At 47.3% G+C, this 10,775-nt stretch overlaps 5 protein-coding genes and 1 non-coding gene across 8 annotated transcripts; 3 read left to right on the top strand and 3 right to left on the bottom strand.

The window, feature by feature from the left end:
* Positions 1–722: 722 nt before the first annotated feature.
* TERG_06339 (uncharacterized protein) lies at positions 723–1,196 on the top strand (the record flags this gene model as incomplete). Its single annotated transcript, XM_003233298.1, has 2 exons — positions 723–1,033; positions 1,097–1,196. The coding sequence occupies 2 exons, from the start codon at positions 723–725 to the stop codon at positions 1,194–1,196; spliced, it is 411 nt and encodes a 136-aa protein (XP_003233346.1).
* A 61-nt stretch (positions 1,197–1,257) lies between these two features.
* TERG_06338 (uncharacterized protein) lies at positions 1,258–2,389 on the bottom strand (the record flags this gene model as incomplete). The annotated part of the gene is made up of 2 exons (XM_003233297.2): positions 1,258–1,812; positions 1,892–2,389. The coding sequence occupies 2 exons, from the start codon at positions 2,387–2,389 to the stop codon at positions 1,258–1,260; spliced, it is 1,053 nt and encodes a 350-aa protein (XP_003233345.2).
* A 772-nt stretch (positions 2,390–3,161) lies between these two features.
* On the bottom strand, positions 3,162–4,064 carry TERG_06337 (uncharacterized protein; the record flags this gene model as incomplete). Its single annotated transcript, XM_047748598.1, has 1 exon — positions 3,162–4,064. One exon carries the CDS (start codon positions 4,062–4,064, stop codon positions 3,162–3,164), a length of 903 nt encoding a protein of 300 aa, XP_047604583.1.
* A 1,235-nt stretch (positions 4,065–5,299) lies between these two features.
* Positions 5,300–8,185, bottom strand: TERG_06336 (uncharacterized protein). Of its 2 annotated transcripts, XM_047750160.1 has the most exons (2): positions 7,273–8,185; positions 5,300–7,192 (listed from the first exon to the last, which is right to left on the bottom strand). In XM_047750160.1, the coding sequence occupies exon 1, from the start codon at positions 7,858–7,860 to the stop codon at positions 7,357–7,359; it is 504 nt and encodes a 167-aa protein (XP_047606876.1). In that variant the 5' UTR covers positions 7,861–8,185; the 3' UTR covers positions 5,300–7,192; positions 7,273–7,356. The 2 variants fall into 2 exon arrangements, with proteins under 2 accessions (XP_047606876.1, XP_047604582.1); XM_047748597.1 differs by having other exon boundaries at positions 5,300–8,185.
* Positions 5,302–5,394, top strand: TERG_10554. The gene has a single exon. It is a non-coding gene; the product is annotated as a tRNA-Asp (tRNA).
* Positions 8,186–9,026: 841 nt separating the features above from the next.
* Positions 9,027–10,513, top strand: TERG_06335 (serine/threonine-protein phosphatase 4 catalytic subunit B; the record flags this gene model as incomplete). Of its 2 annotated transcripts, XM_047750159.1 has the most annotated exons (3): positions 9,027–9,043; positions 9,118–10,432; positions 10,511–10,513. In XM_047750159.1, the coding sequence occupies 3 exons, from the start codon at positions 9,027–9,029 to the stop codon at positions 10,511–10,513; spliced, it is 1,335 nt and encodes a 444-aa protein (XP_047606875.1). The 2 variants fall into 2 exon arrangements, with proteins under 2 accessions (XP_047606875.1, XP_003233342.1); XM_003233294.1 differs by lacking the exon at positions 10,511–10,513 and having other exon boundaries at positions 9,118–10,438.
* Between the last annotated feature and the right edge of the window lie 262 nt (positions 10,514–10,775).

Here is a 10,775-nt window from a genome sequence, read left to right as displayed (position 1 = left end):
CACCCTGGAATAGTAAAAGCGCCTCGCCGTCTCTACACCTGGTACTGGACACACGAGGCCCAAAAACAGCCGCCTGCTATCCACGGCTCAGATGGCAGGCGAATACATTAGTTACTGCTTGACTACTCCGTACATAGACAGCTTGGTTCCTTTTTAGCAAGAACAAAGATCAGCGGGCTAGTTAGCGAGATAGCTAGCGAGGCTTCGGCAGCTTCACCCTCGCCGATGCAAAACACTCCTTTTCTGTTTTCCATATTAGCGTGGATAACTGTATAGTTACCCGAGGATGGTCCGGAGGAGACTCGCAGGAGTAAAGAACCTGCTTCCGACAAGCTAGCTCACTGACATTGGCATGATAATGTCTCGGAGCTTGTGCCGTAAGAGAGAATTAGGAGATTAGGTGATCTTCCTCCAGCCCTTGCTGACCATATAGCCCAACAGGAAAAGGATACGGAGAAAGTCGTCTAGTCTCCTTAATCCGTCCTTCTCTCCCTGCGGAACACAATCGCCTATCATCAACCTTTCATCTTCGTCGTCCTTTTGCTCTCTTTCTCGATATAAAAAGGGGCTTGGCTTTTGTAATCATTGATATGCACGTGACCCCACCAGGGTCCCTAAGGCGGGTGTTGCCGGCCGCAAATCGAAGATCAAAATTGAAAGTTATCTGGTCGTTCACCAGCGAACCGGCTGACTGACAGTGACAGGCTCAGTATCTCAGAAATATGGGTAAGCCCAGGAGAAAGGTGCTGGCTACGGCCGAAGAGACGCTCTATCCACCACCCGCACTCGAGGAAGGACAGTCAATCGCCCGAGTCGTCAAGGCAACAGGAAACAACGTATACTCCGTCGAACTGCCATCCAAGGAGCCGATACTGGTTGAACTTCCAGCACGTTTCCGTTCTACTATCTGGATGAAACGAGGCACTTTTGTCGTTGTAGACTCCACAGCGTTAGAAGAGCGAGATAACAAGCTGGCTGGAGAGATTGTGAATATAGTTAGGGACGACAAAGCGTGGAGAAAGGCTGATTTCTGGTTCGTCGCAAGCTTGTAATCCCTTATAGATCAAGGAGAGTGCTAATATATTATCTTTCGTAGGCCAAAGGAGTTTGTGAAGAAAGTCGTCGAGGACAGTGATGACGAAGAGTCCACCGTTGGAAAACTCCCTCCCTCAGACGACGACGAGGAGGAGGTGTGATCGACCGTTGATTTCTATTGTCGATAAGGTCTTTTGTTTCGCCCTTGAGCTTAGCTAGCCTTTATTCTTCACACTGCATCCCCCAGAACACACCTAGGACCTGAATTGCGAGACAACCCACTACCATCGTCGAGCTCACGTTTGTGCTAGGATAGACATTCCATGCCCATTCCTGCGCAGCCCATAGAATGAACAGAAGAACTGAGTGGAAACCGCTTTTCCATAGTATCAGGGGGGATGTCCACACAAGATATGCATAGAATTGGTAGTGCAAACTCCGTGCACAGAGCAGGCCGATAACCACAGATGTTATCATTGTTGTAGCAACGTAGGAGTTTGATATACTACGTTGCAGGTTTCGTCCACGGAATGCTTGTTGTACTAAAGAACCAAGGTCCATTTTTGCGGGAATGATCCAGACAAAGGCCAGGAAAGTCACCAGCAAAGTTATGTGCACTGCTAGCAATGCAACCGAGAAAGATCTAGACAAGAATACATCCTCCCCGATAAACCGCCAGTTCACGGTCCACTTGAACAGGAACTGTCGAGTAAACTCAAACGCCCTTGTCATGTAGCCTGTTGGGTTCTCTAGAAGGAAAGGTAGGCCAAGTAAGATCTAGAATAGAATAAATTTAATCATCTTCTTCAATGATAATTAAATACCTATGGGTAGAGGGCACCAAAAGAGAACATACCTGTATCAATACGAAGAACACTCCCATCCCCAATGCCTGCCCGAATCCTACAGCAAATGTAAGGATAACCGCGATTGCGGGAGCAGCAAGCAATCCTGTCATTTTTATGCTCACACTCAGCGTCCATAGCAAGACACCGGCATACCACTGTCGTTTAAGCATCATATACATCGCTGCCCAGATAAAACCTGCAGCGAGACCATCATTAAACATCCGCAGCATGAAAATGCTGTGCAATCTTTTTGAGAGCACGAGAAGAGGGTATATATATGGCGGAGCATGTACTGCTCTATAACATGCCATAACAATTGCCAGGAATATAATATATAGAGCCGCAAACAGCATCTGCGCAAACGGGATGTCACGTCCCTCGTCGGTCATATTATGTAGAGCGGTATAGGCGTAGACATGGCCGGCAGGGTAGACGAGAGGCCCCGTAGACCCTTTAATCGCCATGTAATCTCTTTCACCGGAAAGGAATAAGTGTATGTGTTGCATGTAGGTAGACCAGTCGATTTCGGTGTCTGGTTTGAGCAATCTGTCAGTTAACCGGGTACCTTGAGAGGAAGTAAATCCTACCGGTAGCAATAACTTCGGGACTTACACGGCACTTTGAATATGATAGCAGCACATAGGCATGCATCGAACGCTAGCAGCAGCGGACAAATCCATCTCGAGTGTTTGGGGTTTGTGAGAAGGTCTAGCACGATGGTACATAACCGGCTCATAGCGAGAGCAATCGGAAATTTTGATATGCGTAGGTTAGAATAGACTGACCGTTTTCATAGCTTCTAAGTCAACGAGATTCCAATGGAAATAGTAGTACCGAGTCTTGCTGTGGTATATCAACAGTCAATATTTTTTTTGGGTTGGTAGCTCAACGAACTGACGCCGCGTCAAGACAGAAGCTCAAAGCTAAACGAACTAACTAATTAGTCTTGAGTTACCACCTTTTTATGTTTAACCTTAAGGTATCTATAGCGAGCCAAATCCCACGAGCAATAGAACTACCAGATACAGATTCATTGTAGCTTCTGATAATAGTAGCATCTTTAACCATAGTTACCACTTAGTTACCACTTAGTTGCTAGAAGCTCTACGGCGTTCATTACAATTTAATACAAGCGATAGTAACGTCTCTTAAATCAACGGGACCTTGTGCAATAAAATACTGATTAGTATAGATACGGGTATATTTCTGGACATGTAAATAACATAAACATAAGCTCATAAGATGGAAACCATGGAAAAGAGTCTCGTATTAGTATGTTCACGCAAGTTCGTGAACGATTGTTCGGGGCTCCGCCGGGAGTTCGACCACCCTACCACCTCCTTCAAGCTCTGCAGAAGGCCCATAACTAACACCGTCCAGTTCTACTATCCGATTAGTATAAGTTGGCTCAAGTTCTGCTGGGTGCGAGCCACTTCTGTACGGGGGTGTGCCTCGCGGAGTATATTCTGGAACGGTATTATGCCCTTCATCACCATTCAATTCCAGTATACCCTTGGGTAGAGGGATATTATTGTCGTGTTCTTTCCAGGACTTTTGCTTTGATTTAACGCCCACGACCTCAATGATCAGCCGATACCGCTTATGCAACTTCTTCTCTTCTTTCTTGTTGATTTCTCCACCACCTTCACCATCCTGTGAGAGTTCCTTCCCTTTTGCCTTTTTCTTTGCACCGAAAGACATAAAGGATTCAAAAGTTCCGCTGCCAGATTTAGAGCCTTCTTTTGTCTTTTTCCTCGGAAGCGCCAGTCTGACATATATCCCTCTCTTTTTAAAGGCGGTATCATTCCAGCGTTTCAGGACAGTGACCAGTTCCCCTTCCTCTTGCAAGTAGTCCTTGACTTTTGTTTCGATGGACATGGCATTCACGGCCTTTCCAGCATAGTAGCCTGGCGCAGCACCAAAGACCAGCAAGGGTACGGCGCTTACGAGGCCAACGCTTATTCCAACAGTCCAGGCAGCGATTTTCTCTGCTGTCGTAAGCGCAAACGCCTCTACCATCTCATCACTGAACTGCTTCCATTCGGCAGGGGGGACATTGTTCTCAAACAAGCGCTGGTGATATAGGAACCCGGACTCGACGGTAGCTTTAAGTGTTGGGACTTCAAATATGTTTGGATTTGATTCCGAGAGCGTTTCTGGAGTGGACGTTGAAGGTGACATCGGCGATGACGAAGACCAAGACGTTGGCGATATGGGCTTGGGTGAGTGACACCGGGGTGGCTGAGCTTTACCACTCTGGGACTCGTCACTTCACAGAAGCATTGTTAATCTCGTAGTCAAAGAATTGACTGACACGTTTACCGAATGCTAAGGGTGTCACTAACTCCGATGACCCTCGATCTAACCGCGAAGTGGAAATTCCCACCTCCTGCTATCCGTAAGTTCCCCCATTAGCGATATCCTCCATATATGTTACTCACGGTGGGATGACATTAAGCCTACCTTCTGCTCCATTGTGTGTGAGCAGGCTCCTCGTTACTCGTCTCACGAATTGAACAACGAGCTAACGAATATGTATTGCAGTAGGTATAATTCGTTTCATCCAAGGACGATACCTAATTCAGAGTGTCAAAGTCCAACCTTGCCAGATCAGAAGGCCGAATTTCATATTGTCCCAGAGGTTAGGGCAGATGGAAATTCTTTGTCCCCCGAACGAGCCGGCGCACTCTTCTTATTGTTGGCCGGAGCCTTAGCTTGACGGCATGATTTTTAAGCCCAGTACGTCACGGACGATTATCCCGGGGGTGATAAAAAAAAAAAGAAAAAGTCCCCCGCGTGCTATGACTATCCTGTGTCAAGATGTTGTTTGATATACGGAGTTTCCCCTATCATCATCGTTACTAATTTCGTGCGTAGACCGGCGGAATTACTGCCCATGTCGAGCCGGACAAGGCTAGGAAGCAGTGATCTGGCGTGGAGGACATATTTATTGCATCTCGAAGAAGTTAACTCCTACCCAAATTGTCCATTGTCCGGAGTAAGTTGATCCTTCAAGAAACATCCTCCTTGGATTCTGCGTCTTTAATCATTTTTGGCTGGATTTGGTCGTATTTGAAGACTGGGGAATGAGTCTGGTTGCTGGGATTGGCTGATGAAACAGTTGAGACGCACGCCAGAGCTGCAAGGCTGGCTGGCAGGGCGTAACTAGCAGTTATTTAGGGTTATCAGATTGAAGACGGAGAGCTTGTATAGAGTACTGCCAAACTGTAGACAGGCTGTTTCTTCTTCCTTCCATCATATCCCCTGGACGATATTATATCGAGGTATCACTAACTAGAACCCGCGGTGTTACCTAATTGGTGTTTCTCACTGTCGAGAGCAAAAGAAAGGAGGCTTCCGCTTCCGGGCCGCCCACGAGCAACGCAAAAGCCACCACCGGCCGCTCCACTCCCAGCAGTCCTTGATGGTCTAGTGGTCATGATTTCCGCTTGTCAATTCTCGCTGAGAACAACAAGCGCGGGAGACCGGGGTTCGATTCCCCGTCAGGGAGTTCTTTTTTGCTCTTTTTTTTTTTATCCTCCTGAGTGAACCATTACAAGGAAGGGATAGAGTAGGTCGCAGATAGATAGACGTCGTACGTAGTCAGGCAGGTATCTATCACTCGGTTGTAGGATAAACGTTCTCTGTTAGCTTATACGCCCGATATTACGATATAAATACATGGTATTGGGATCGCGGCACTTTAGAGCAGCGGCCGAACCATCTACAGTTATTATGGGTTGTGAAAGCCTGGTAGTTAGGTGGAATATCGCGGCGGCAGCTTAAGCAGGCGCATAAATCTAGTGGTAGTTAAAGGAGATGCGGCACGAACGCTGCTGTGGCTACGGTTTCTACAGCACTGGTGGCGGACCCTACAAGCAATAGTTACATGTGTAAACGAATTTCTTCGCCGGAGTGGAAACTATCAACTGGCCGATTCGAGAGACAGGTAATGCAGTAGTGCGAGTGGTAGATGTACTAGGAATAACGACTCCGGATAAAAGCTATAGATAATAAAGGTTGTAGTTACAGGAAGGAATAAAAAAGGAAAAACAGAGTACTTAGTAGGCAGATGGCAGATGGCAGATGATTCCAGCCCTTATAATTCTCTTCCTTGTGTCTCATATCGCTGCCAAACGACCGCCCACGCTCCTGAAGCAGTGTTTATACCTCACCATTGGTAGTTCTAGCGGTTGTTCTAGACCCGCCTGATGGCACAGGAGCAGGCGAGCCTGGCGGCCGATCGTTAGTTACTCCCTGCCTGAGGTCAGATCTAGCGACCTAGTTACCTGGCTATCGTATATTGGCTTTCTTGCTGGATAGGAGAATCGAGGGTGGCCAAGTGTAATATAGTTAGGCGTCATCAGTACCATCAACACCGCTACTAAGATGCTCGGGTTTGATATGACCCTTCTTTTCTATCAATCTCTTGCCTGTATTTGTACCTAAAGGCGGTTATTCATCTGTCAGCTTTATCCTAAAAAATAGCTAAGTAGGGCCCCGAGATTTGAGAAGTGAGAAGGGAAACACCTGCATAGAGGAATTCTGACGTTTTCACATGCACTTGATCCGGATACTGCTGTTATGCCTGATATCATTCTTCTGGTCGACTACTTAGGCAATCTCTTCAACTATAAGGCATTGAAAACGGCCCGCTATATCGACTGAGCGCTTGTCTCTAGCTATACATATACAACCCTAGGCAATGTCTAGCACCGAACTTGAAGAAAAACGGTCTGTATGTTATGCTATTTCTCTAAAGCCATCCAACAGCCAATGCTAAATAACTTTCACCAGGTATTTATTCTACCGTAGTCCAAATGATGCAATAAAATACCATGTATAGCAAGATAATCGCGGGTAGAGAACGGATTATAGAGCCAAGACAGGTAGACGTTTTAGACTTTAAAAAAATTAATGGTACTCCTTCAGGAACTTATATAATATTATAAGGACTTAAGGACATATGATAGCAAGCTTGATATCTCTAGACTAGCCTGTACCTATTAAATCTAAACACTTTAGGTTCCTGCAAGAGTGCAGAAACCGATTAATAGTGAAAGGCTACTTGGTTGCAACGATTTAAAAGCTTCTCAAGGTAAAGTCAAGGAAGGGGAGAGTGAGAATAGCCGAGACCTATTCGCACTTCTTCATTGTGTGGGCTGCATAGGACAGACACTAGCCGAGAAACGCAAGCAAGACCTATTCAGAGGAGGTCACTCGATCCAAGGTGGTTGAAGTAAGAGGAGAAACTGATTAACAGACAGCAATCGTAGATGAAATATACTCTAGGTAATATACATAGATACCTATCAAACTAGTTAGTGAACTCTCATTTGCGTTGCCAAACGTAGCTGAGTTAACCATGACTATAACACGTATCACTTACTTTATTAACGCCAACCTGCTGGACGACTTTGGTATTTAGTACCCTTCAACCGTTATATAACGTTCAAGATAGAAGCTGACCATATCACTCCGTATTTCTCTTCCATTGGATATCCGTGTGGGAGGCATCTGCTTTCAATTGATCGCTTTTATCCGCACCGAACCCAAAAAGTTGGCCGAGGATTCCTTTCGGCTTCGGTACTGGACACTCTCGCGCAGTTTTCCCAAGCTCTTTCGCCTCTGCCTCCATATGCCTGAACTCCACCGCTTGTTCCCGTAGCTCCCGTCCAACCGTTGGTGTCTGACTTAAGATATCCGTGGCTGCAGACCCGAGTACCGAGTGTCCGGCCAACTGATCCGACGATGATAATACCGTTTCATCGGCGGCGGGGACCGGTTCCTTCCGTCTTCTCTTCCGCCTTATCTGCTGTCCATCTGCGGTGACTATGATCTCTGAGTCGGCCAGTGCTCGTCGTGGAGCAGGACAAGGAAAGACGTGTGGTACGCCAACTATTAGAAGGGATGCGAGGAGTGTTGCTGTGAAGAGGGACATGGTCGACCGCGACCGCGGATGGAAATGTGAAGGCATTATCGATTGCGGGAGTTTAGCAAGAGCGTGGGTACTGTTATATTGTCGTATAGATCTTCGAATGCTCCATAGTCTTTGACTCCTTGCGCGTTGAGGGTGTGGTGGAAGGAGGGTCTTGGGGGTGTCCTGCACCGGTCAATTGCGAGGATTAAATAGCCAACCGGCTCAGTAAAGGCGCATATATTCAGTCAAGCGTGTCCAGTTGGCCGTGCAGGTCCTGCTGATGGGACAATGGCCGATGGCTGGATGTCTTCCTGGTGTCTTTCGAGTTGAACTTTTTTTCGCTGCAGCCAACCACAGGCCAAGTAAAAGTGAGCAACCATCACGTGATAGTCTCGTAGCCGGAGGTCGCGCGGGTGAGCATAGAGCTGGGCTTCCGGAGGGGGCTGCTCAACAAAGCCCTTTAACTGGAGACAAAATTTATGGTAGAGACGAGAAAAGACATGATAGGACGAGAACTTGAGAGTTCCCATTCGTATTATGCCGAATGTCCAGGAGTGCGAGGCTTGTTTCGTCGTCATCTTCAAGCAAAGCAACAGGTTTCTCTCTGGATGCAGATGTACGAGCATTCCAACCTCCTCCTAAACAGCTTTCACTTGTAAGCAGTTTGATAAGAAGTATGAGCCTTCCGCAGACCGCCGAACGCTCTATGCCTGGCTAATCATGCGCAGGGCCATGTTGATCTCTTAAGCGGCGCTTGGTAGGTTTGCCGGGGAGCCTTGGATCTTATCTTATCAATCGCGCCAGCCGCCTGACTAACAGGAAAAGCGGCTAGTGAGCTCGTTAAACCACGGATCCCAAACCAGCCTCGCGTTTTTCTTCGCGCCACCAATGCTGCGTAACTGGCCTGCCTACCCCAGATCAACCAGCAGATGCACATTCCCTGCATTCCGTGCCAAATTAGGTTCCATCAGCTTCGTGTGCGTACCGAGCATCCGTTTATCCCGTTTTCCTGCGATAGAAACATGAGGTCCACGGCTCTTCCGACATAGCAAAATTCAAGTCCTGAAACCACCCCCCTCGTGATATCGTCAGCCACCCCCTACAGGGCACAAGAATAGGGGACGAGGATCGGAAAGCCTTCAGCGCTAGGGCAGCTGTCAGAAAATAAATAGACGCCGTTGGAGAGTCACACGGGGGGTGTTTGTGCGGTCCTCGCCTGACAGATGAGCGACCTAGACAAGTATATCGGCCTTTTACCCGCCTAACGCTTTGTTCACCTCTACTGACTTTGCTTTTCTCTTTTTCCCCTTCTAGAGCCATTGCGCAGCTGCGCTCCTGTCGCCCTATCCCCGAATACCAAGTGCGAGAGCTCTGCTACAAAGCTAGAGAGATATTAATTGAAGAGGGAAATGTCGTTTCAGTTGATGCACCTGTTACTATCTGTGGGGATATCCATGGCCAATTCCATGATTTAATGGAACTTTTCCGCGTTGGGGGTGACGTGCCCGATACCAACTACTTATTCATGGGCGACTTTGTCGACCGTGGCTTCTATTCTCTCGAATCTTTCCTCCTCCTACTCTGCCTCAAGGTTCGGTACCCAGATCGCATGACACTCATCCGGGGTAACCATGAATCGAGACAAATTACGACCGTTTACGGATTTTACGACGAATGCATTAGGAAATACGGCAATGCCAATGTCTGGCGGTACTGTTGTGAAGTATTTGATTATTTAGCGTTGGGTGCCTTGGTTTTGGGAGCAAGCACAGAGTTGTCGTCTTCGGGCCCAGTGGTAGCTCAGCCTGGCGCTGTAGGAGAACAGCAAGATACCCAGTCTTCTTTGAATTCGGCAATAGATGATGATGATGAACTGGAGATTGAAGTGTTGAACTCAAAGGGTGAAGTCACGCTCGCCTCCTACAGAAAGAGGAGTCGGGGTTCCAATAATATTGCACATGATATCAGAGACGTCTCACCGCCGAGAGACATATCATCCATTCCTAGCAACACGCCTGCTCGTACTGGGCCTGCGGGGACTGGTGCTACCGGAGACAGTCTGGGCAGTATGTCCAGCAATACCGGAGCAGTACTCTGTGTTCATGGCGGCCTTTCCCCTTTGGTAGATAGTGTTGATAAAATTCGGCTCATTGACCGAAAACAGGAAGTTCCTCATGAAGGGGCTATGTGTGATCTCCTCTGGTCAGATCCGGATGAAATTGAAGGTTGGGGCCTAAGTCCGCGCGGAGCAGGCTTCTTATTCGGAGCAGATATCGTCAAGCATTTCAGCTACAAAAACGATCTATCCCTAATTGCGCGTGCTCACCAACTTGTCATGGAAGGCTTCAAAGAGATGTTTGACGGCGGCATCGTCACCGTATGGTCAGCTCCGAACTATTGCTACAGATGTGGAAATGTGGCAGCTATACTTGAGCTAGGCGAAGATGCAAGTAATGGAGGCACCATTGCACGGAGTAATGGTGATTATGGGCGTAGCCTCGGTGGCCGCGCTGGGATGCTTGATGCGAAGAGGGTTCCTGGCCCTGGGAGACGGTATAGGGTGTTTGATGCTGCTCCTCAAGATACCCGTGGAATGCCGGCTAAGAAACCTGTTGCTGATTACTTCTTGGTATGAATATGTTTTATTATTACCCAACTTTGAACATTGGAGACCACCAGCTAACATACATAATCCTCTGTTGGATAGTGATTAACCCCTTTTTATTGATTACGTTGATGCAGTCTGTTTTATAGCGTTTACAGTTTTAATGGAGCATGCCAATTGACTAACCATCGCCTCGGAGTACGCTATGTAAGATAATTACACGAAGGTACTACTGAGCCATGAAAAAATCTATAGGAAACAGTCTTACTATTCATTATCTAAGTCAAACAACGCGTTAGAACTATGATGCTGTCTGTAACTATTTTGCCATATAATTTTCTCGATAACGTAAAAACCAGACAGTTTT

This window comes from Trichophyton rubrum (genome assembly GCF_000151425.1).
Source record: "Trichophyton rubrum CBS 118892 genomic scaffold supercont2.7, whole genome shotgun sequence".
NCBI lineage: Eukaryota > Fungi > Ascomycota > Eurotiomycetes > Onygenales > Arthrodermataceae > Trichophyton > Trichophyton rubrum.
The sequence above is the reverse complement of the archived record's forward strand: the minus strand, read 5'-3'. Positions and strand labels throughout refer to the sequence as shown.